The sequence below is a fragment of the Sciurus carolinensis genome, chromosome 4, assembly GCF_902686445.1.
Source record: "Sciurus carolinensis chromosome 4, mSciCar1.2, whole genome shotgun sequence".
NCBI lineage: Eukaryota > Metazoa > Chordata > Mammalia > Rodentia > Sciuridae > Sciurus > Sciurus carolinensis.
The window spans coordinates 111,982,463-112,008,587 of NC_062216.1; the positions used below are offsets into that span (position 1 = coordinate 111,982,463).

General features: G+C 42.4%; 1 protein-coding gene across 3 annotated transcripts in view; it reads left to right on the top strand.

Moving 5' to 3' along the window:
- The window catches only part of Scn8a (sodium voltage-gated channel alpha subunit 8), a 181,455-nt gene extending 155,657 nt beyond the window's left edge, over nt 1–25,798 (top strand). For all 3 annotated transcript variants that reach the window (XM_047548304.1, XM_047548303.1, XM_047548305.1), the window contains exons 21-27: nt 2,609–2,731; nt 8,847–9,131; nt 11,090–11,143; nt 11,668–11,805; nt 12,970–13,074; nt 15,860–16,130; nt 20,603–25,798. In XM_047548304.1, coding sequence (XP_047404260.1) covers nt 2,609–2,731; nt 8,847–9,131; nt 11,090–11,143; nt 11,668–11,805; nt 12,970–13,074; nt 15,860–16,130; nt 20,603–21,750 — 2,124 coding nt within the window. In that variant the 3' untranslated portion in view covers nt 21,751–25,798. The remainder of the gene's footprint in view (nt 1–2,608; nt 2,732–8,846; nt 9,132–11,089; nt 11,144–11,667; nt 11,806–12,969; nt 13,075–15,859; nt 16,131–20,602) is intronic.
- The last annotated feature ends 327 nt before the right edge of the window (nt 25,799–26,125 follow it).

Below are 26,125 nucleotides of genomic sequence, written 5' to 3' on the forward strand. Positions count from 1 at the left end.
AATAACCCAGATAATACCCTTATTGATTCTGTCTTGGGACATCTTCGATCAGTCGATCAGCTGAGCAGTTTATCTCTCAGCAGCATTTAGAGCCAGCCTAGGAATTGGCCTCTGAACCTATTCCACCCTTCTGCCCCCTGTAGACCTGATTGTTAACAGATAAGTCACCCACCCTGAAGAGGTGGGGCCTTCTTGCATTGTGTGGGCCTGTGACCACTCAAAGCTTAGTTTTTTACAGTTTTTACCTGACGGAGTTTCACAGGATGAAGCTGACCCAGGGGACTTTTGAACTCAGATACTTAGATGAAATGGGATAGCTTCCCTTCAGATCATAGGGCCTCAGTAAGAATCTGCCATTTTAGATTATTTGGGGTTAAGATTTGACTACACTTGAGAGAAGATACCTCCATACAAATTTTTACTGCTAATTATAGGTGGAGTTGAAGTGATTGCTCAGTACTGCTGTATTACAGATATGGCTTTTGAAGCCTTTATTTTAGGCAGGGATTATCCCTGGACCATCTTCCTCTCAAAGAATATGAGTACCTCAATAGGGCAATGTCTAGTTTCAGATTTGCTTTGGACATTGCCTAGGACTCCATAGAAGACATTAAGTTGATGAATTATGAGTACATGCATAAATCGAAGTTCACAGCCCACTTTAAAATTGAAACATATAAGCCTTCTCATCTCTGACCCTTGTAAAGTCTTTGACCTTCCACTTCTACCCACTGCCCATCCTGCTACTTAAATATCCTCATTTTTAAAAGTGTGTGTGTGCATGTGTGCACATTCGAAGACACGGAATCAACAACTAAAGCCCTAGAATAGAGAAAAAAGCAGCAAATAAAACTTAAGTTGTAGGTTTTTTTTCTTTTTTAATTTTACTTTAAAATACTAAATTAAACCAAGTAATATAAGGTGGAAATAACTTAACCTACAGCAGAATTTGTTGTACAATATAAAAGCTGCTCTAAAAAACCCTACGCCCAGGCAGGTGCAGTGGCTCATGCCTGTAATTCTAGCAGCTCAGGAGGCTGAGGCAGGAGGATTATGAGTTCAGAGCCAGCCTCAGCAACTTAGCAAGGCCCTAAGCAATATAAATAAGGACTGGGGATGTGGCTCAGTGATAAAGCACCCCTGGGTTCAATCTTGGTACCAAAAAATAAATAAATAAATAAAAGAGAGAGAAGAAACCCTACACCCAGACACTGTAGGGTTTTTGACCAGGTGTGTTCAGATCTGGTGCCCCCTAAAGAGCTCCATATCCCCTAGGGATCAGGCCCAGGCAGCCTAAGGTGTGCTTAGTAGCCAGTATTAAGATGTCATTATAGTAACTGCTCTAAGCTCATATAGAACAAGGTAAGTTTGCCTCTAGAATAGTAGGAAAGCATTTCACCCAAGTGTAGACCTGGAGATCTACAGACTACTTTCCCAAGTATGTCAATAGATCAGCTCGGGATTATTCGGACATCGGTGATCCTGTTGAATATTGCCATGTAACCTGTCTGCTGCAGACAGATTTTCCAAATCTGCCCTTGGAAGAAAGGGCACTGGCCCAGGGGTCAGCAGTGCGGGCATCTCATCCTGGATCCAGAACTGCCACTGACAGTGGGCAGATTTTTGTATATGGTCAGTTTCCTCATATGTATAAAATGATAATTTTTTTTTTCCCCAAGAATTTTGCCAGCTATTATTTTAATGGTGAAAGTTACAGAAAATTATTCTGGAACTGACAAACCTGAGACCAATTCATATGAGGCTATTCTGGAGGAAAGAATGGGAATCATAAGAAAAAATATGGATTTAGTTATTGAGACCCACCCAAGTTCTCATGGCCATAAAGGGGTCATGGTTATGTTTATAAATTGGAAGTATTATTAATTAAAAGTGAGGGAGATAAAAATGAGTTGTCATGGGGTCAAAATTCTGTCAAGGAGTTTCCTTATTTGGTTCTTTTCTTGGGAACTGCAAAGTCACCTGCGATACTTATTCAGTATGTTTCCTTTGTTGATGTAGTGACTCATCAAATTCTCAAACAAATGGTTTCTTGCCAACCAGGAGTGAGAGAGCTTGTCCCTGTTGGAAATCCCATGATGAATGAGCTGAGGAGGGGGCGGCTTGTGTGGAGTATGTGTATTTATCTGTATTCTTTTCCATAGGTACCATTAAATTTGTCTGGCTTAATTTAATGGGAACTTCTGGGACCTGCAGAGACTGTAAAGGGCGAGGGTAAGGTTCTTGTCATCTCTTCAGGCTCCTCTCCTTCCAATGGAACTTCCTCATTCTCTCCCTTTCCCTTCAGCCTTTTCCCTTTCCAACTTGTGTGTATGTTCTACCGCCTTCTCTCGATTTACTCTTCCCTTTGTGTTTTTTTCTTCTGCCTCTCTCAACCACCTTTCCTTCCAGGTCGTTTGAGTCAAGTTGAAATAGGCAGCTGGTGTTACCCACTTGCTCCACCTGGGGGGCCCTATCTGTGTAATCAGTGCTAGGGGCTTTATTCTAACACTCTGGAACCTCTGTTTTTCTTTTCTTTTCTTTTTTTTTTTTTTTTTTTTTTCTTTTGTTTCCTTTTTTGTTTTTGTTTTTCTCTTCTGTTTCCGTGTAGGTCTCTTTAGTCAGCCTTATAGCTAATGCCCTGGGCTACTCGGAACTAGGTGCCATAAAGTCCCTTAGGACCCTAAGAGCTTTGAGACCCTTAAGAGCCTTATCACGATTTGAAGGGATGAGGGTAAGATACTAAGAGCAGCTGATCCTTCTGCATGCCAATGGAAACTGTTTAAGCATGCTAGAACTGATCACATGGTGGAAAGATCATTCAAACACGAATTCTGTGATGCAGCTGCCGATTTGATCCTCCACTTTCTGCCCCGCACCGGCCCCGTGCGCAGGGGAGTTGCATTAAGCTGCCTCATCACATTAATATTGGCCCCACCCCCAACAACATACCATCGCAGAACATGTTAACATTGGCTATTCTCATTGGCCTGGCTTACCTGTAGCACTTGGGGCGGCTTTCTGGGCTGTTGATTTAATAGGGAGAATCACCAGGTGCAAAGAAGGGGAATTGTCACCCACAGACCCACTGAAAAGCACAGGCTGCAGGCAGGGAGAGTGTGGATAGGGGCATTAGCCAGATGGGGACTGTGGCCTTGGAGTCACTGAGAAAGCAGCAGAAGGGGCTTGAAGACACATGGCAGGCTTGGAATTGGGGATGGAACAGAATTTGGCATGGCCCTGGGAGAAGAAATGCTTTTCTTTCTATTCTGATTCCTCTTATTGCACCTTGTTGTTCTCAGCCCAGTCCCATAAGGACTGGCAGCCTCTGTCTGATAGCAAAGCTTTCCTCCTCACCCCCACCCCTCTGCCCATGCTATATGGTCCACTATCCTAACACTGTCAAAACAACCAGGGATGATGCTAGAGGACTGAATATCAGCTAGTTCTCCTAAAGTTTCTCAAGTCCTCCTATGCCTGCTTTGGCGATACTCCACCCAAATCCATACAGTACAGGGGCTATCACCTTGCCAACTCAGAATAAGGCTCCCTCTTCTGGTGCCTTTTTCTTTTATGGTTTTGTTAATTGTGTGTATGCGCACATGTGTGCACACACTCACACTAAAAAGTCAATTTCCTAAAATCAAGTGGACAGCTGGTTTTGGTGATAATAGTTGTAATGAGAGAGGTCTGTTGTACTTAACAAGACCAAGAAAACTCATTTCTATTCAGATGTTGAATACATGCAGGAGAGCAAACCAGAGGATCTGTTCTTAAATGTGCAAATATCAGAATGTAGGACTAAAACTGAACTGTTGCAATAGTCCACATGAAGCAAGACTGATTGGAGAAACGGGATACCAGGACAGTGCTGCTCCCCTCATTCCTCATCTGTGACCTCTGGCACTCACAGTTGCACAGGAAGGTGAAAATTTCACTGAGACTTGGGAATTTTATCTTACTATTTTAGTTTATTCAGACAAATACTTTTCACAATAAACTGGTGTTTCTTCTGTAGCACAGTCACAGTTTGGTTTACTAAACATGAGCTTTCTCTGTAGTCCTGAAACCATCTGCAGGAGGGGCAGTTCCACCAGCAGCACAAATTTGTTTTTATTAATTGAAGGAGCTGCAATTGTGGCTCAGTGGTAGAGCACTTGCCTAGCGTGCATGAGCACTGGGTTTGACCCTCAGCACCACATAAAAATTAATAAAATAAAGGTTTTGTGTCCATCTACAACTAAAAAGTTTAAAAAAAAAAAAAAAGAATAAATTGGGAATGCTGTCTTTCTTCCACAGAAGAGACATTTCAGAATGTATGCAATGAGGCCATGGTTAGGATTGGGCTTAATGTTGGGAGAGAGACAACAGTCAGTGATTTTGCTGACTGTGGTTGAAAATATATTAAAATACTCATCCCTACTTCCTTGACTTTCCCATATTTTCATAAGGGGTAAATTTTTAATAAATCATAGTAGTGTTGTTATAGAGTTAATAATCCACTTTGGTCATTTAAAAAACTGAGGACAAGATGCAACTAAATAAATGCCATTAAAGATAATGCTTGTTCAACATTGTACCTGAGCTCAGTAGCCTGCTGTCCCCCCACATTCTCAGCAGTGATCCTGGATCTCCTAAAAGGGGATTGTTAATACCTGAAGCTTCTACCACTCGCCCCACACTTGTTACTAAGTTTCTCCATCTGGTTGCTCACTGCTGCTGTCCCTGTGGCAGAAAGTAGTCCCCACTGCAGACCTATTTGCTCATGAGGAAATGAGTTGAATATCTGGATGCAAGAGCCCTTTTAGTAGCCTCATCTTTTCCCTTTATTTCCTCCTTTCCCCACCTCCCTGAACTCTGTTTCCATTTCCCAGAAAAACTTTTACTTGTCAACTTTCAAGTAGCATAGAAACTTCTAATGAAAATCGTCTACATTAAGCTCTTTTCAAATAAGATAATATGGGCAAGAACAACTTTGAGCCCAAAGCTGCAATCTAAAACAATAACATTGAGTGAGGGAAACTTTGGTGTAGAGGAGCCACCTTATTGGGTTGATGCTAGTCAGCCAGCAGTCCTGCCCTGATCTGGTTGGGCAGGTAGAGAGAGGTCAGGGATCTATTCCTGCCCTGCAGTTTCCCCACCCTTCTGTAGAAGAGTAACCACAGAAGAGATTGCATTTGGCCAAGCTTAAGTTTCCCAGTAATAAATAAGAACTAAGAATATATGTTTCGCATAAATTTTGTTTTTCTACAGGGGCATGTGTTTTTCATTCTTTAGCTTGGGTTCTTCTGTATGCCAACACTTGTGAGATTAGAAAACTTTAAGTCAGAAACCTTCATGAACTGAATACCATCCATGCAGATGGGCTCAACTGTCACTGTGCTGCTCCAGTTATAGACTCAGACCTTCACTTGAGAGGGAGCATGTGACCCCAGCCTGTCCTGGGATACTCATTTCAGTCTCCTCTCTCCTTCTTCAACCAAAGATCAGAAAAATTTAAACACTCCTGCTGTTGGCAAAGGAATACTTAATGTAGTTCTTTGCTTTTCTCTCCTCCATAGTAATCTTTATTTAAAGATATTGCTGTGCTATTAAATTTCAAAAGTATACAATAGTAATGCTATGAAACATGCATGCATTTTTTGTTGATTGTCAGTACATAGTTGTCCATTAAAGCCATGTTCCCTCTGCCATATATTAAAAGCTATTTGATGGATTTTATAGTGTTTAGTGAATAAAAATGTCCTAGGCATTATAGAGAAGATAAAAATGTAAGAATTCATATCCATTGGAATTTTCTCATCAATTAAGTGAGATTGGTATCCAGCACTAAGTATAAACTTCCATTGGAAAAAACTTTATAGATTGCTAAAACCTAACTGAGTAATATTCCTATACGTATGTAGTTTTTAACAATAATGGAGTTCATCATCACGAAGGGCAATGTCTTATAACTAGAGAGTAGTAAGAGCAGAAGAAATCCAATTTATTAAGTGACTCAAGGAAATTTGAGTTGTCATTATAATATATCTTAGTGTGAGAGTTTAAAATAATAAGCCTGGTTTCTTCCCTTTAGTTACTGAGAATAACAGCATAATGACATTTCTATGTGGAGCACAGTTAAACAATTTCTGTGTAATATTTTGTAGCTTGTCAGCTAATGTTCACAGCAAGGAAGAATTATTAATTTCATCAACTCTGTTCACTGTTTCATTATAAAACTAAGGTGAGGAGATTGTCTTTGGTTGTGATTGATAGATAAAAGTACATTTACATCTTACAAATATATTAGATTAACTGTGTACAGTGTTGCATGCCTATAATCCCAGCAACTGAGGAGGCTGAGGCAGGAGGATCACAAGTTCCAGGCCAGTCTCAGCAACTTAGTGAAATCCTCTCTCAAAAAAATAAAAGAACTGGGGATGTAGTTCAGTGGTAGAGCGTCCCTGGGTTCAGTTCCCAGTACCATGCGTGAATGTGCACATACATGCACAAAAATTGGATTTATAGGATTTTTATGTCATCAGCAAAGCCTCAGCAAATATTTTTGTGTTTTGAGCCCTTTGGTCAGATCTATGATTATAAAGTTCAGAGATCACTTGGTTGATTACTCTTCCCTGCTGTAAATATTATCCGTATTTAACTGTAACACTTAAGACATCATGTAGGATGGGTTAGACTGAATTCAAATAGAAGTTTAAGATTCTCTGTACAGACAGGCTTGTGGCACACTTCTGTAATTCCAGCATCTCAGGAGGCTGAGGCAGGAGGATCGCAAGTTCAAAGCAACTTAGCAAGAACCTATCTCAAAATAAAAAAATAAAAAAAAAGGGGTGTTGGATTGTGGCTTAGTCGTTAAGTGCCCCTGGGTTCAACCCCTGGTACCAAAAAAAAAAAAAAGATTCTCTGTACAATGAGAATTCCTGGAGGTGGTAGGTTCTGAATTGAGGTAAAAACCATTATTCCAGGTTTCCATCTTTAGGGCTTACTTCCCTACTTCATGTTGGTAGTGGTCTAATAGCATGTCATGATCTCTCACCTAAACTGCTACAAAATGCTGTCACGTAGACTGAGCTTTTGAACCTTCACATGATCTACTCATATTGTTTGAGAAATGATTATTCCATTTGTGGATCATTTGCCTTTTGCGTGTTCTTTTGCACATCCCATTGCTTTTTGGTGCCCTCACCAAAGGGTGAACAACTGTAGAATGAGGAGGTAAAATTTAAATCTGATTATCTGACAGATTTGATACATAAATGCATAAAAGTAAATAGCATTCTCCAAACTGACATTAAAGATTTTCTGGATTCAGATATTCTAGCTTTCCTTGCTCAAAGTAATAAATATTTTATACTAATGACAGTTATCAGATCTTGAAGAGATTTCTTGGTCTAAGAATTAAGAAATAACTGCCTCTCATTCTAAAGGCCTTCATACGTGAATTGAGAATCACAAGATGAGTATTTAATCTCAAGAAAGAGTGACTCCCTAGCAGAATATTGTTGCCTTTTTATATAGGACAAAAACAGGTAGCTCTTCTCAGCCATTTGTTCTGACAGAATAGACAGTGTAGTTTAAGGCAAAAACGAAAGATAAAACCTAAACCCAGTAGGGTTCAAGTTAGAGCCCAGGGCTGCCCCCTGGCGTTCCTCATACAGCATGACCTCCCCGCCTCCAAACAAAACATCGGGAGAAGACAGACTTCATTTATATCCAGTGTCTTTGTTTCCTACTCCATTAATCCTCCTCAGTATTAGAAAAAGGAAGAAGCATTCTTCTGAGCCTTAGCATCCCTGCTTAAGACATCACAAATGAAACTCTGGGCAGAGATGAAACTAGCTTTGTTTCCTGTCCCATCACCAGAAATGTTACCTTTGTAAGCACTTGAACTCTTCCAGTGAAAACTACTGCAACAGTAGAGTTGTTCTCTGACAACTCTTACCTCATATAAAGCAAAGTCCATGTTTAAAACAACCCACAAATGGTTTTTCTTCCCCTTTGCCCCCACTTTTTTTTTAATAACATGTCAATTTTTTTAGTTTCTAGAGCAGTGATCTAACCCAAAACCATTTTTAAAAAAAAAAGTCATGTTGCTCTCGAATACGTTGTAAAGGTCAAGCCCTGTACTAAGCAGACAGATACCAACATTAGCCATGCAGTTCAACTTTTAGATTTAGAAGCCTACAAATCAGAAAAAAGGATGAAGAATAACCTTGAGTGGAAAGCACATCTGTTCAGATTTTATTTTATACTGTTTGGTAGAGGGAATATAGCTTTTTTTTTTTTTCTTGAGCCTGCAAAATATGCATGCTCAGCTATTGCCTGAAAGATAACTGGCCTTGCATAGTCATAAAAGAGACATTATGTACTGTTGAGTGATTCACTGCCAACCCAAAGGGCAGCTCTCTGTGGTTTTGAACAATCATGCCTTGTTTTTCAGAGGGGGAATGTGTTGAAAGGCAACTAGCAAGCTTGCAATTGCTCAGATTTTTCCATGGAGGTTTATTTTACAAGTTGAAGAGGAGGGAGACTGGACTAAGAAATCTTTTTTTATTTATTTATTTAATTTTTTTGGTCCCAGGTTGGTGTCTAGAAGAGATGATGAGGGTCAACTTGGGCAGGGGAGTTTGTGTTAGTTGAAGTAAACATGCAACTTATTAAAATTCCCCAAAATATTGTTCACAAACTTAGAAATTTGTGGATTTGTCCAGTTACTCTAATTGCAAAGAAAACATAATGTTTCTATAGCAGAAAAGCCCACACAAATGTCATTCCCCTCCTGGAAATCAAAGAATGTGCTTCCCTCACTTCCTCCCAACACTCAGCAACCTCCCCTTCCAATGCAGGTGGTGGTGAATGCCTTGGTGGGCGCCATCCCCTCCATCATGAATGTGCTGCTGGTGTGTCTCATCTTCTGGCTGATTTTCAGCATCATGGGAGTTAACCTGTTTGCGGGAAAATACCACTACTGCTTTAATGAGACTTCTGAAATCCGATTTGAAATTGAAGATGTCAACAATAAAACTGAATGTGAAAAGCTCATGGAGGGGAACAACACAGAGATCAGGTGGAAGAACGTGAAGATCAATTTTGACAATGTAGGGGCAGGATATCTGGCCCTTCTTCAAGTAGTAAGTATTGTTATTTTTTTCAATCTTGGGAAATTCAGGCAGCTAGCAGACATTTCATTTGGTTCTTTCTCAACCCTGCTTTCAGAATCAGGATTACTCTTAAATAAGGGAGTTAAATTCCCAAACCAGTTTCAAGGAGACACCTATCTTGTATATTCTGACTTCTACAAGATCATTCAAAAGGAATCTCTCTTTGTGCTCAGAACCAGACCTACTTGGCAACAAATAACACTTGCTGCAACATCATAAACTGGTAGATCACCTCTCCCCAGGTCAGAGTCGTAGTTAAAGAAATCAAGAAGATAAGTGCATAGACAAAAATAGAAAGGGCAATTTTGATGGAGCATAATAATCCTACATAATAGCTCTGCTAAAGTCAGCTGTGCTGTGATGCTGCCACTCTTGTCAGCTCAACCCCAGAGAAAGGTCTTATAAGGCATAATAAGGAGAAATGTATTTTAATTATGTGGATAAGTCTCTTTTGCCTAACTTCATTCCATCATGCCTAGTTTTCCTCTCTTGCCAGTTTTTTGGAATGTTTGACAAGACAGCTGATGCAAACTCATGAGCTTTGGAATCTGACAAATACAGTTTTTAGCCATCATCTGATATTTATTGGATATGTAACGATACAAATTACTCAACTTCTCAATTTCTTCATTGATTAAACATAGTTAATAATACTCTACATGGTTCTCTTAACAGAGAATTCACGAGCCAGGCACAACAGTACACACCTGTAGTCCCAGTAACTCTGGAGGCTGAGGCAAGATAATCACAAGTTCAAGACCATCCTCAGCAACCTTAGCAAGGCCCTAAGCAATTTAGCAAGACCCTGTCTCTAAATAAAAAATAAAAAGACTAGGGATGTAGCTCAGTGGTAAAGTGCCCCTGGGGTCAATCACCAGTACCAAAAAAAAAAAAAAAAATAGAATTCATGGTACTTGAAAAATTTCTTAGCATAATGCCCAGCACATAGCAGAGCTTAATTATAGTAATTGTTATTTTGTATTTCATTACTATTATTGCCATGCCCACATCATTCAGGTTGTGAATGTTAAATGTGATATTGCAAATGAAGCTTTCAACCTAACCTGAACAGTAAGCACTCACTGTTTGTAGGAGGAGGCAAAAGTTAGGGGATTGAGCTGTATTGTATCCTGCCACAAAGCTCTTTTGCTATTCTGCCTCAGTTCTAGAAATTGAACCCACAAATCAAATCTGAACTGGAGCAGCTCCAGAAAACCAATGCATATCAGTCAGGCACTGTATTCAGAGCCCCCACCATATGCAAGGCACTGTGCTTGGCGATAGGGCCATTAGATGAATAAAAAGACTTTCCTATGCCCGGAAAAAGCTTAGAATCTGGTTGAACAAACTAAACATGGAAGATATAAATTGATTATCTATATTTGTTTCCCAAAATCATGCTAGGTATAGTAGACAAAGAGAATTGGAAAGGGATGTCAATTAGAATTGGCATCAAGGATACCGCCAGGATTGCCTTACTGCAGGCTACTCGTGTATATTAGTAAGAGATAAGTTCTGACCTTGTTTGGTTTTTTTTAATGAAACTGTGAATTTTTCAGACCCCCCCCCCATGGCTTATAAAACACCTATTTTTTAAAAATGGCTCCTCAGTGGAAGGCTAAAGTCTAATAAGCACCTTGAGTAGATCCTTGCCACTTGCTCATAAATTGCATTTGCCCTGACTTCAGGCTCCTTCTCAAACCCATTTTAAGACCTTGTTTGAAAGTTATCACTTACCATTGTTAACATGTTTTTTTTGCCAAACTCTGATGTTATTTTCAGGGACTTACTCAAAGACACCTTCGGCCCTGTATGAGGCTGTACCCAAACTCCCTGTGTTGTGTCCCTGAGGTTGGCCTTTGGGACCCTTGCCTAGACTCCTACCACTCCCTCACAGGCACAGCCTAATGACTGACTCTGTTTGCCAGGCAACCTTCAAAGGCTGGATGGACATCATGTATGCAGCCGTAGATTCCCGAAAGGTAAGGATGTACATGGTGAAACAGAACCTTCCTAGATGGTTAGAAAGCAAGCAGAATGGTAGAATCATCAAGAAGAAGAAAGGGAGGGAGGCGGAATGGAGGCGTCAGAGTTTCTGTTTGGAGTGGTAATTGCTTGTTTTATTGATTATTGGTTATTTTCCTTTGCTCAGTAAATCCTCACTCTCCTATTGGTTACAGACGATTAGACGGTTGATTTTTACTTGGCCCCAACAGAGCTGTCTACTCTTCAGTCCTGTCTTAAAATAAAAGTGTGGCTCCCAACAAGCAACCCACCTCTCCCCTCATGATTTGCCTGTTCTCCCCATAAGTCATAGCAGTGACAGTGCAGCCAGAGCTGCCAGTGTGGAGAAGGAGCAGGCTGAAAAAAGTTAGGTCTCCCCCACCTCCAGCTTTTTCGGTAGCCCAGACAGGAAGTCATGGCTGATGGCTTTGGCATGTCAGAATCACCCACAAGATCCCAGGCTGGGAGCTGACTCTCATCCTTTTCTCCTGTCCTTTGACAGCCTGATGAGCAGCCTAAATATGAGGACAACATCTACATGTACATCTACTTTGTCATCTTCATCATCTTCGGCTCCTTCTTCACCTTGAATCTGTTCATTGGTGTCATCATTGATAACTTCAATCAACAAAAGAAAAAGATATGTCTCCTCCCCTCAATGCCAGTCGTCAACCCAGCTGAGAGGCCCTCTGTCCCTGTCATTAGAAAAGACCCCTCTTTCTTTTCTCTAAAATCCAAATTGGCACCTCATGTGGCACTGGCTTCACTGTACTTCAGCTCCAACCAACTCTCTATTCAGGGCTAGATTTTGCAGCATATGATTTACTGAATTTACTAGCAGTCTTTTATTCACAAGGTCTACTACTGGTCTTGACTCTGCCAGAGGGAGTTAGGCAGAGAGTGCCTCTGGAACAGAGGCACAATGGAAAGAAGCAGATGAGTACCTGCAGTGAGAAGCAGAAATTGCCCAGACTTGTAATCATCCATTTTAATCTCTGTAAGTTGGAATCTGAAAGGCCATCCTTGGAAAGCTCACTTCCTTACATATCTCAGATGATAAGCAGTTTTTCCAAAACAAATGAAAGATTACCCTTGTTATTCATTTTGTAAGTCAAGTTTGTCCCAACAAACTCCAAAAAAGCTCTATAAACTGCCTTCTTGCACAAGAGTTTCCAAATTTTGAATGTCATCTAAAAAAAGTGAGCCGTGAGTCAGGACTTAAAAATTACTTTATTTTTTTTTAAATTTTTAAACTGTGCCTAGTGGTGCACACCTATAATCCCAGCCACTCAGGAGGTTGAGGTGAGAAGATCACAAACTCAAGGACAGCCTCAGCAACTTAGCAAGGCCCTAAGCAATTTAACATCACCCTGTCTCAAAATAAATAAAGGCTGGAGATGTGGCTCAGTTGTAAAGTACCCCTGGGCTCAATCCCCATGTACCAAAAAATAAAAATAAATATTTTTTCTAGAAGTTTATCAGGAAATCAGACCAAAAATATGTTATGAGACTGTACGTCTTTGCTCTGAAGTTTACCCTTCCCTGAGCACCTGTAGTCATAGTCTATTTCCTTCCTACCTTGCTAGGCAAAACTCAGAACTCCTGAGCTGAAAACAAAAGTAGCTATCTCTTTGAATTAGAATAATCATCCCAGATCTACCTCACTCTGGTACAGTCAACAGCTAACCTGACATTTGGAAAGCAAAGGGATATGTCTCACTCAGTTCTCAGTGTTGAGCCTTAGGTCCACAGCCTGGCATGTGAACACCAGTTGTAATTGCTCTTCTCTTTTTCCCTCCTTTACTTTGGAGGTCAGGACATCTTCATGACTGAGGAACAGAAGAAGTACTACAATGCCATGAAAAAGCTGGGCTCAAAGAAACCACAGAAACCCATTCCCCGCCCCTTGGTGAGTACATTGCGCAGACAGAACATAGTAAGAACCTATCTGGGAAAAGACACTGCTAGGGTTACTGCAAAGGAAGGAAAAAGGTGATGGCTACCTGGTATCCACTGATCTCCAAGCTGCCCATCTAAAAGATCTGAGTAGGGGGCACTAGAACAGGGATCAGGTGTGAGATGACTTTTACGTCATGCTTGACTTCTCCTCTGCGCCCTCCGTGGAAAGCAGCAAAGAACTGGCATGCTTACCACATGGACTCTGGCCCAGGTAGAGAGATCTTTTAAGAGATAACCAAAAATGAACAAAAGGTGATTCCTTTCCTCCCAGTTCAAGATAGGATTTGGCCATTGTTTTCTCAGTCTCTGTACCCAATAGGTATGGCCTTGCAGGATGTGTCTGGAGGCTAAAACAATGATTTTGGCTGTTGGAGCAGAAAAAGTGAAAGTAAGAGAGTTCCATCACCGATATCCTCTCTTACTGAGCCTTTCGTAAAACAGAATTGACGCTGAGATTTGGCCTCACCCCTCATTGGTGGTGGTTCTCTTGTTTCAGAGAAACAAGCTGAGTCGTCATTTCTGCCACGTCATGCATGGGGAGGGAGTGGGTAACTGTTGGAGGTGTGGGCCAGCTGGAAATAAAAGCTGGAAAAGAAGTATTAAAAAAATAAAGACAAAAGGTGAGAATTTTATATATATATTCAAAGTGGGGGCATGACAGGTGGAACAGACCTGATGGGTCCCACCCTAAAAATGAGAAAAGCCCTCAAATACTTTATTTATAGTGGAACACACCAAAGGGATTCAAGAAACTTCTTCAGGAAAACAGAATAAGAGTCGGGAAAATAGGTTGTTGGGGCTTGGCAGGTTACACCCATCTCCAGGCTGCTGTGTTTGAACCTAGGAGCTAAGGTAGAGTGCCAGCATGATCTGGGCTTTTTCGAACCAGGGAATTTCACCTAGGAGTTCCCAGAAAAGCAGCTTCTCTGCCTTAATGGAGCAAACAAATCCATAGTTCACATATGGCTTCCAACAGGTAATCTCCAAAAGCCTCAAGGTTCCCTCTTCTATAACTTTCATTTAAAGCAACTTGAAAAAAAAAGGGGGGGGGGGGGGGGCGGTTGCAGCAGAACACTTAAAGTCAAAGCTTACCTGGAAGTCTAATTTGTAGAAATAAAAGTAGAATTCGTTTATTTAAACCAAGAGTTGGCTTTGCAGCCTGCTTTCCTCCAGCCCTACAGTTGTTTCTGGCATACCCCTGCACAGCTGCTGAAGGAAAAGAAGCCCAGGGGTTTGCAGAACAGTTTGGAAACTACCAAGTTAAAGTGATCCTGAAAATAAGAAATAAGCACTAGTCCAAATGCCTAGGTACTTTAAACACACACACAGGAGAATCTAAAAAGACAATATTTTTTTTTAATTTCCATGATGTTAAGACTTTCCAGTTAGTGACAGAAATGGAACTAAAGGGAATATAAAAGGATTAACTTTTCTAAAGTTTACATTTGGGAACCTGAGCATGTTTTCTTCCACATTAAACTATAAAAATAAGGAGGCATACCAGGTGTGATGGCACACACCTGAAATCCCAGCGCCTCAGGTGGCTAAGGCAGGAGGATTATAAGTTCAAAGCCAGCCTCAGCAATTTAATGAGATTCTGCCTTAAAATTAAAAAATAAAAGAGGCTGGTGATGTAACTCAATGGTAAGGCACCCTGGGTTAAATCCTTAGTACGAAAAAAAAAAAAAAGCAAACAGTTATAATAAAATGCAGGAAAACATGGGGAAGGAAATAACTGGAGGGCCATGACAGAGAAAATGGAGAGTTGTCGGGGCAGATCTATTTCTACATTAGAGGAAGCCTCATCAAGGAGCGTGTTCTCGGTGGGGAAAGTGATTCCTGGAAAAGCAAATAAGAACTAGAAGCAGGAAATGCAGATGAGCAGCATCTGACTGTGGAGGCACTTCTCAGCCACGTTAACGGTAGGACCTTGTCGCAAGCTCAGTGAGAAGCTATGGAGAGGTTTGAAGTGTGAGAATGATGTGATCTATTTATATTTTTAAACAATCACACTCACCAGTGTGTGGAGGCTGCTCTGAATGAGGGCAAGAAAGGCAGCAGGGAGATCAGCTAAGAGACTTAAAGGAGCACAGCTGGTGCTGGTGGCTAAGGTTAGAGGAGTAGGCCACTGGAAAGGGGATGAAGAGGCGAAATCAGGTCCTTTGGTGAAGGAATCAGTAAGACTCTCAGCATCAGATGAAGTCTGAGGGAGAAGACAAACACAGGGAACTCTAGATTTCTGGCTTGAGGGATGGATAAATAATTGAGAGCAGCAGAAGAAGCCGTGTGCGGGGCAGGGAAAAGGACTCGGCTCTGCTCTGGACCTGGTAAGTTTAGCACGTCTGTGAGTCATCAAGGAGAGAGATGGAGAAGCTCAAGTATTAGATAGATGTCAGCAGTAGGGATAGATGGGTTCTCCAGTGCACTTGTGTCAAGAAAGAAAAGGGATTGAGAGATGGCCAACAGATGAGACTAAGGGGCAGCCAGGGAAGTAGGAAGACCTCTAGAACTATTCAACTTCGCAGGCTTAGGAGACAAGAATGGCAACTTGAGAAAACTCGAGCTGAGGCAATCTTGATGTCAGTCTCTGGACATGCTTCCCATAGAGCAGCAGGAAGGAGCTGGCCAGAAGAGATGATAGAGACTGCTTCCATGAAAAGGGCAGTGGTTCCCACAGGTCTGCCTGAAAGGGCTTTCACGAATCCTGTTGTATCTCTTCCCACCCCCACCCCCAGAACAAAATCCAAGGTATCGTCTTTGATTTTGTCACTCAACAAGCCTTTGACATTGTTATCATGATGCTCATCTGCCTTAATATGGTGACAATGATGGTGGAGACAGATACTCAGAGCAAGCAGATGGAGAACATTCTCTACTGGATTAATCTGGTCTTCGTCATCTTCTTCACCTGTGAGTGTGTGCTCAAAATGTTTGCCTTGAGGCACTACTACTTCACCATCGGCTGGAACATCTTTGACTTCGTGGTGGTCATCCTGTCCATTGTGGGTGAGTGGGGCAGGGCAACGAGGGAAGGGGAGAGCACCTGACTGGCTTCAAGGATGAGATTCTTGGGGAAGCAGTGAGTTCCACAGGTCTGAGGTGCAGGCAGGTAGGTGGTCCTCTTAACCTAAGCCTGTGTGTGCCCCTAAGACATCTCATGGGTCTGCCTAGCAGATTATGTAGTCAGTGGATTCCTACTATGTCATAAATGCTGTGACTCTGGGGAAGAGAAAGATACGATTTGGTTCTTGCTTTCAAAAAGTTTAAGCAAGGGAAGGTCAAAGAAATGTCATTTAAAATACATATATGGCAGCCAAGCACAGTGGCACACACCTATATTCCCAGCAACTTGGGAGGCTGAGGCAGGAGGATTGCAAAGTAAAAAATACAAGTAAAAGGACTGAGGATGTAGCTCAGTGGTAGGGTACATCTTAGCATGTTTGAGGCCCTGGGTTCAATCCTGAGCACCCAAAAAAAAAAAAAAAAGTATGAAATGAAGAAAAGGAATAGCCAGAGGTAGTTAAGGTGGGTATTAATGAAATTGTCTAGGAAAATTCTGGTGGCGATGGGTCTTGGTAAGTGCTGCTGCTGCTGCTGCTGCTAATAGTCTTATTGCTGAGAGTTTACTGTGGGCCTGGTACAGCTTGAGAATTTATCACCTGTGCTATCTCACTGGATCCTTACGACAGCCCAGGAGGCAGGCTGTTTTATCATCTTCACAGTATAAAAGTACAGGGTCCCTCAACTGGAGGCAGCAGAGGCAGAACTCAGGTTGGTCCCAAAATTTATGATTTGCTTCAACCTAAAAGAATAGAAGGGATGATGTCCTTGCAGGTGGATTGAAAGAAATGCTACCCTGTTGGTTACCCTCCCAAAACATTTCTCGCCTTTCTGAAAGACATCCTGAACCATGTGAAACTCTGCTTGGTTCTAGGTAGGCATGACTGACTTGTCCCAGCAGAGACAGAAGGCAGCTGGGCTCCTGAGCCTATGCTCCTCTAGTTCTGTCCTCCAGAATAGCATGTCCAAAAGTGTGTTGATACACACAACACTGATCCCATACATTGCTCACCAAGCAAAGACTCCCATATGGAGTTACTTCAGGCAATGCTGTATGTGAAATTTCCCTTTGTAAGGTCACCACACACGTTAGCCTACTAAATGCTCTAGGACATCCCTACAGGAAAGAGTTCTGCTTACCACACCGTCCACCTCCATTGGACCACAGAACCCTTCATTCAAGTAATAATAACTCATGTTTTAACGGAACGTACTCTAAGCTGGTCAACATTCCGTGCGCTTTTCACATGCGCAGCCATGTAGTCCTCACAGCAAGGCTTAAGTAGCATGAGGAACTGAGGTCCAGAGAAGTGCCTGAGACATGCAGCAGGTAGGGAGCAAGTGGGGTCAATCCCAGCCCCCACCTGAAGTCCATCCTCGTAACTTCCCACAAAACACACTGGACAATGCAGGTGTTGTCTGCTTTTCTGCCCACTCACCATTAAGTGGGATAGAAAATCCACAGACAAAATCATGTCCCCTGTGCTCAGATTATCCTCCAAAATAAGAGAGAGGGTAGTGAGGCTTTTAATGTGTTCAGAAACAAGTATAGAAACTATCTTTTTAAAGAGGAGTTGAATAAACTAGCTCTAAAAACACCTGGAGTACCCCTTAAAGAATCCACTGCCTGGATGGTGATCTCTCTGCTTTCTACGGGGTAGATATATGTTCATCCTTTTATTCTTCAAAACCTTACTCAGGCATCACTGTCTCGCCAAAGCCTTGCTTGCCCACCATGTACAGGATGTAGTTTCACCTACAACACGTTACACTACCTAACTTCTTATGATTACTGGCTTTGACTTAATTGACAAGTAAAAAGAAGAGAACTGAGAAATTGTCTTTTGTCCTGGCCAAGGTAGAGAATTTCTGGAAAGAGCAAACATACTATAGAATCTGAGCTCCTGAAGAAAAGGCTACCTGGGCCTACTCTCTGACCCTTCCTGAGAGTGAAGATTCTTTCCTAGCCCTAAAACCTTCAAAGAAGGGTTCTACAGCCTCTGCAGTTAACTGCCCCAAAATTTATGAAATCTTATGATTAAAAGACACTTCCTTCATCAAATTAAATGCATTCTGTCCTTGGAAGCTCATGTTGTCTCATTGGGCCTGGATGGCAAGAGGAGACACTGGAAAAAGAGAACACGTCCATGCTTCCCTTCGGTTCTCTTTCCCAGCCTTTTCATCTCTTTCTGTGGTCCCTCATTGGCCGCCCAGTGTTGTTCTTTTCATTTTAAGGACAAAGTGGTCTGGTTGAGGTGGGCCTGTGGGTGGGTGTAAGTAGAAAAGGTCCTTTAATGTGTACATTTTACCCCCTCTACTTGTGTATCCTCCTAAAGCGATGGAATTTTTACTTGCTAAAATTGGTTTCTGCTGTATGGGTTGCAGCTCAGAATCTCAAAGCTCTTAGTTGAAAACCATTCCTGAGCTATCTCTCTAGTTTTCTCAGTTGTTTAACGGGATAGGAGATAGGGGAATGAGCAAACCAAGATGTTTTCTCAGAACCAAGATGAAGATACTTTGAAAATCAGTGGCATCAGCAGAATAACTAAAACATCAAAGTGAAAGGGTTACATGGTATGGTGAGAAACTGAGACCTCACATTCATTGTTTGTAGACATGGGTTTTTGCGGGGGCGTTTTGGGTACTGGAGATTAAGCCCAGGAGCCCTTTACCACTGAGCCGCATCCCTAGCCCTTTTTATTTTTTGTCTCGAGACAGTATTTTTTGTTTTGAGACAAGTTGCTTGAGGTTCTCGCTAAGTTGCTGAGGCTGGCCTTGAACTTGTGATCTTCCTGCATCAGCCTCTGCAGTTGCTGGGATTACAGGCATGCACTGCCACACTGGATATGGATATTTGATGGCATTGTGAAGAGCAATTGATAGTACCTTGGAAACTATGTGTGCATACATTTGAAAAAAAACTAATTGTCCTTGAGTAGAAAAACAGAATTAGAACCTACTCATAAAAATGCATACCATTCAATTGTTAAAGTGAATAGCCTAGAATTTTTTTTTTTTTTTTTTTTTTTTTTTTTTTTTTGGGTGCTGGGGATCGAACCCAGGGCCTTGTGCTTGCAAGGCAAGCACTCTACCGACTGAGCTATCTCCCCAGTCCCTAGAATTATTTTAACATGAGATCAATCTCACAAATTGAAACAAGTGCTGGGGCTGGGGCTCAGTGGTAGAGCACTTGCCTCGCACGTATGAGGCACTGGGTTTGATCCTCAGCAGCACATAAAAAATAACGATTTCACTCTCCACACACTTATTTACTGGCTAACTGATATTTCTTAATGGCTAATGCTGACTAATAAAAATAAGATCTATCAAGCAAAAAAAAGATTTCACTCTCCCCTCCAAAATACTTTATTAAAAAAAAAGTGCTGTGCATGGTAGCACACACCTATAATCCCAGAGATTTGGGAGGCTGAGGCAGGAAGATCACAAGTTCAGGGCCAACCTCAGCAACTTATTTAGCAAGTCCCGTCTCAAAATAAAAAGTGGAAAAAGACTGGGATGTGACTCAGTGGTAAAGCACCCCTGGATTAAACCCCCAGTTAAAAAAAGAAAAAGAAAACAAGCCAGAGATCTAAAGAGTTTTAGTATAATTTCTTAAACATAGTAGAATGCAGTGTATTATTTATGGGTTTACACATAATAAAACTATACAATAAAATGGTACTTCAGTATTATGGATGCTTCTCAGAATGAAGAATGAGCAAATTTTGTAAAATGCTGGACCTTTTGTTAAATCTGTGTGTCATGCACATAGTTGTCTAGATCATTATTTTCTCTACTTTTCTATGTTTTTGTTTGTTGTCATTGTTTTGCAGAACTGGGGGTTGAACCCAGGGCCTGGTGCTTGCTAGACAAGTGCTCTGCCACTGAACTACACCCCCAGCCTTTTTTATTTTCTTTTAAGGCAGGGCCTTGCTAAGTTGCCTAGGCCGGCTTCCAACTTGTAGTCCTCCTGCCTCAGCCTCGAAAGTAGCTGGGATTACTGGTGCACCACTGTGCCCAGCTTACTTTTTTTAATGTTTGAAATATGTAATGTCTTCTTATTATAAGTTCAGATTGGGTAGTAAGGCATTCATTCTACAAAGCCCTTTGAACTTAAGAGTTCCACAGCTAGGTAAAAGAAAAAAAGGGGCTCGCCAGGCACAATGGCGGATGCCTTTAATCCCAATGACTCAGGAGGCTGAGGCAGGAAGATCATGAGTTCAAAGCCAGCCTCAGCAATAGTGAGGCCCTAAGCAACTCACGAGGCCCTGTCTCTAAATAAAATATAAAAAAGGGCTAGGGACCTGGCTCAGGGGTAAAGTGCCCATGGTTTCAATCCCTAGTACCAAGAAAAAAAAAAAAGAAGAATTTTAGCATCTCAGATCTTAGAAACATAACTTCTTCTGTTCCTCTCTTAGGAATGTTCCTGGCTGATATCATTGAGAAATACTTTGTTTCCCCAACCCTGTTCCGAGTCATCCGATTGGCCCGTATTGGGCGTATTTTGCGTCTGATCAAAGGCGCCAAAGGGATTCGTACCCTGCTCTTTGCCTTAATGATGTCCTTGCCTGCCCTGTTCAACATTGGCCTTCTGCTCTTCCTGGTCATGTTCATCTTCTCCATTTTTGGGATGTCCAATTTTGCATATGTGAAGCACGAGGCTGGTATCGATGACATGTTCAACTTTGAGACATTTGGCAACAGCATGATCTGCCTGTTTCAGATCACAACCTCAGCTGGTTGGGATGGCCTGCTGCTACCCATCCTAAACCGCCCCCCTGACTGCAGCCTAGATAAGGAACATCCAGGGAGTGGCTTTAAGGGTGACTGCGGGAACCCCTCAGTGGGCATCTTCTTCTTTGTAAGCTACATCATCATCTCCTTCCTCATTGTCGTGAACATGTACATTGCTATCATCTTGGAGAACTTCAGTGTAGCCACAGAAGAAAGTGCAGACCCTCTGAGTGAGGACGACTTTGAGACCTTCTATGAGATCTGGGAGAAGTTTGATCCTGATGCCACCCAATTCATTGAGTACTGTAAGCTGGCAGACTTTGCAGATGCCTTGGAGCATCCTCTCCGAGTGCCCAAGCCCAACACCATTGAGCTCATTGCCATGGATCTGCCGATGGTGAGCGGGGATCGCATCCACTGCTTGGACATCCTTTTTGCCTTCACCAAGCGGGTCCTGGGAGATAGCGGGGAGTTGGACATCCTGCGGCAGCAGATGGAAGAGAGGTTCGTGGCATCCAATCCTTCCAAAGTGTCTTATGAGCCAATCACAACCACACTGCGGCGCAAGCAGGAGGAGGTGTCTGCAGTGGTCCTGCAGCGCGCCTACCGGGGACATTTGGCAAGGCGGGGCTTCATCTGCAAAAAGATGACTTCCAATAAGCTAGAGAATGGAGGCACACACCGGGAGAAAAAGGAGAGCACCCCGTCCACAGCCTCCCTCCCATCCTATGACAGTGTAACTAAACCCGACAAGGAGAAACAGCAGCGGGCAGAGGAAGGAAGAAGGGAAAGAGCCAAAAGACAAAAAGAGGTCAGAGAATCCAAGTGTTAGAGGAGAGCAAAAATGAAATGTTATATCAGTTTAAAACTTGCAAGTGAAAGATTGTTTACAAACTTCCTGAATATTATCAATGCAGAACAGCTGTGGAGACACTGTAACCTGAAGATCTATACCAAACTAGTCTGCTTACCATGTGACACAGTTGCATCTTGAGCAGTGACCTGCCAAGGGCAAAGGACCCTGCTCCCTGGACTCACAGATTTTCTATGCTTGGCAGGTGGTTACTGCATGTTCCACATTCAGTCAATGCAACTTAGGACAAATCTAACAGGATACAAAAACAGGAGAGGCTGCCGGGACCAGCATATTTCCGTTGCAGCCAAATGGATTTTATTTTTTCATTTTGTTGATTCTCAGAAGCAGAAAGCATCACTCTAAAAATTCGTTTGTTCATGCAAACTATATTTGCATTCTTACATTAGTTAAGCTAAGCAGCAAAAAGAAAAAACACACACACTCACATTTAGCCCATGTCATTTAATTGTCAGTTTCTTTGACATAAACCGCATCTTCTCCACATGGGCTTCACGTGGTTTGGAGATGGGTGGGGGAAAACAATCAGGTTTTTTCAGGCTGAGGAGGACTTGCTCAGGCCAATTCCAAACATTGTGCTCGTTCAATGCGTAGAAATGATTTGCATGATGGCATGCCGTGATCAGAAGTCATGCATGAGATCCATACACCACAGGACACTACTAATCCTGTCCCCTGCATTGGGTCAGCCTTTGAACAGGACCCAGCCCTGCACCGTTCACTGTATTGGAGAAAATGGTAAGAGTTCCATATCGGCTGCAATTCTTTATGAGTTCCTATAAGTCTTTCATACACCTTCTGGGTAGGGAAACATAGTCAACCAATTGACCACCAACAACAACAAAAAACAAACCCAATCCAACAAGCAGATGGATCCGTTGTGTGTATATGTTTAACAGACATCTCTAACACAGCCATTGTTGCACATTTTGCAAGATGAACTATTTAATGCTGCTCTGTGTCTAGTACATGGGGAGACTTTGATCCCGAATGGCTTGTACTATTAATGTCACTGTAAAACCAAATCCTAGGGCTAAAAAAAAAAAAAAAAAAAAAAAAAAGTTCATTTGTATTTTGCAATATTTATGATGATTGTTTAGCCTTCATACTGGAGAACTGACACTTATATGGGGTAGAGATAAAAGTGCTATTCAGGATAGCATGTTATCTCTAGGGGGTATTTTGGAGAACTTAAAATGACATTTTGTTGGGGGTCATGGGGTGCTCATTTCATTTAGTTTCATGTCCTTCTGCATTGTGGCTTTCTCTGGGCTTGGGTCGATATGTTGAAGGGTTCAGATATTCTGAACTGGCCTCTCTCTCTGCAGAGGGGTTGTCACAAGCTCACACCTGCATGGTTCCTCCCACCTTCATCACATTTCCGCACTGAGCAGGGCTTCCCTTCCCACCCTCAGAGGGCTGGGTGAGGACTGTAGCACTGGGGTGTGGCTGTGGTTTCTTTCGATTGTTATTAGAATAACAGTCACCACTGGGACCTGCGGTATAGATGGGACCGCCTCTGAACCAAGCCCACTTGGTTTCTTTACTGCACTGGTTTTCATGAGAAAGTGACTTAATCTTAATTCCTTAGGGTGTTCCAGCTTCCCCCAGCACATTCCCTTTCAGCCAGTTGGCTCTCTGCTTAGAGATCTGCCCATTGTCATTGGAGGGTGGCTTCTGGGAGAGGGTCATACCTTCATTCCATCTCCTGCCCTATGGAGACAGTGCTTAGTCCAGGGGTATCTCTGATGACTAGGTTTCAAAGCCAACATGCTGCAGTTGAATGTTTCAGGAAGTCTATTCGAAGAGTGAGGAGAGACTTCAGCATGTGAGTCAAATCAAAATAAATTCTTCCTGAACCATACAATAGAGGGGGAGAAAAACCCAACCCATAATCAAGACACACCAATCTGCCTTGCAGTAGATGTACTTTGGATGTACTTTCTCAGTCCACTTGACTCATTTTGCATAGAACAAACCACAGCAAGTCAGTAAGCAGAACTTCTTTGTTGGACCATTAGAAACCGTCCAGCTCTCAAGCCTGCTTCTGCGGCACCATCCATAGGGTTTTGTATTACACCTTATACCAGATTGGGAAGGCCTCTCTTTCAGTGTCCCTGCTAACTGCTCGGATGAATGTATAGTACCATGTACAGGCTCCATTGTAAACAGCACAAAACAGAAGCTGACGTGTGTGGTTATTTTTAAGAGAATTATAAATACTGTAATATATAATTTTATTTATTGGCATGCCTTTTTGTAAATACAAATTATTAACTTATTAAATAGGAAATGGCTTCTGGCTTATGCCATTGTCATGTTTATTTTTATTTTTTATACTTTTTTTTTCTTCTTAGAACTTAGATGCTGTCAGCCAATGTACATCCCCAAACCAGACAGACAGACAAAAAATTTTTTATTGCTAATGGTCTTTTCCAAAACAACAAAAAATATATATTTTTGTTCCAATGTGCAATAAATTCTAACCACTTCTATGCAAGATTTGGCTAAACTTAATTGTTCTTAGGTCTTGAGATGGACAACAGAGCTATACAATCCCACTAGGTACACCAAGCACTCATGCTAGTGATGTCATTAAGCTACTAGAGCCTACTAATGAGATTTTTCTGAGATCTGACCTTTTTCCTCCCCTCCACTCCTGATCCCAGCCCAACGGGCTACCTTCTTAGTAACACATGGCCTTGGTATCTGACACCCATCAGCCAGCTTCATAGGAAAGAAGCCACCTCCGCTCTATCTCAAGTTTTTTGTTTTGTTTTAACTTTTCCCACCTCTTACCCCTCACCCACTCTCCCTCCGCCTACTCACTCACTCTCTCTCACCCATCCTGCTCCACACCTCTTTGGTAGTAAATGACACCATCACCAGCAGTTTACACCCGCAGTTAACAGGCATTGAACTGAGAGTCAGCGATGGCGTTCTGCACGCCCTCACTGAGTGAGTGGCAACGCTTTGCCAAATATTAATGAAGCCAATCAAAAAGCAGCAGCAGCCACAGTATCACTGCACATATATATATATAGATATATAAATATAATATAAATATTTATTTTTTGTAGCCGGGTCCTTGGTGCAGTATTTATACTCCACAATCCACCTTTAAAAAAAGGACAAAAAGCAAAAAGACGTGTGATGCTGTTAATTTAAAATGCAGAGCCAAAGCCACTGAGCAGCAGCTGACATGGTTGCTGGTTTGTGTGTGAAAAACACTTTCCCCCCTCTTCTTTCCTTAACCTCCTTATTGTTTAGGATGAGGAGACTCCATAATTTAGAGCAGAGGGTGAGAGCAGAAATAACTTCCAAGTCAACATACCTACTCTGCTCCTTTCTCAGTGAGCTGCTTTGGGCACCAGAAGCTGCTGGGGCAGAGATAAAACAGAAACGCCCGTCAAGCCCCCTGAAGTCACAGTGCCCAGGGGGGTTTTTTCTTTTCGCCACAACCAATGTAAACTGTAAAAGACCAATAGTGTATTAGTGACTGCATGGAGGCCACGCTGCCCTAAATGAAGACGTGATTTAAAAAAAAAAAAAAAAAAAATACATCACTACTATAAGCCAAAAGGAAACTAATAAAAATGACCCTTTTTACTGTACAAGGGAAGCCTGTCTGGTGTGCATTTGTTGCTTGACCGTCCCAATTCTCTCGAGTTCTGGGAGGGGTCTGCGAACTGGGACCTTAGGCACATTTGGGGAAAGGAGGGGAACAGGGAGAGAGAGAGACCAGAAGGTCTTGCATTTCTGGCTAAGCTGAGATTGGACAGAAAAGCCAGGTCCTGACCTTCCCAGATCCCCACTGAACCATTGCATGTGGAACCCACTCCCCAGGCTGGTGCTTAGAGGCCCACAAAAACCCCTTCCTCACTTAATCCACCTGGCAGAGCCCTCAGAGATGACTTCAGCCAACCCAGCTGGACTGGCCTTACCTCTGCCTTTTTCATGAGTGTGTTCAAAAAAAAAAAAAAAAAAAATACCCCATGGTCCAAAGCTAGGGCAAGTACAAAATGCCCAACAGCCTCCGCTCTGCTAGCTTGTGCTGGGCCCTGCCCTCCATTACCCTCACAAATAGACCAGCAGACTAGGTCTGTCTACATTCGTGTGAGGGGGCACCCCAGTTAGGGACATCCCCCTCTAGTCTGTGTCTCCTGGTCCAGGAACACTCAGGAGGATCTTGAAGTGCCCACTCTAGCTCACTCCAGTAGCTCCACTCTGGAGAGAGATGGCTGGTAGGTCAGTTCCCATTCTCGGCCCCTGGGCCCCAGCCTCCAGGCCTGCTGTGGAGGTGAGATTGCCATGGGTTATGAAGTCCTGGGCA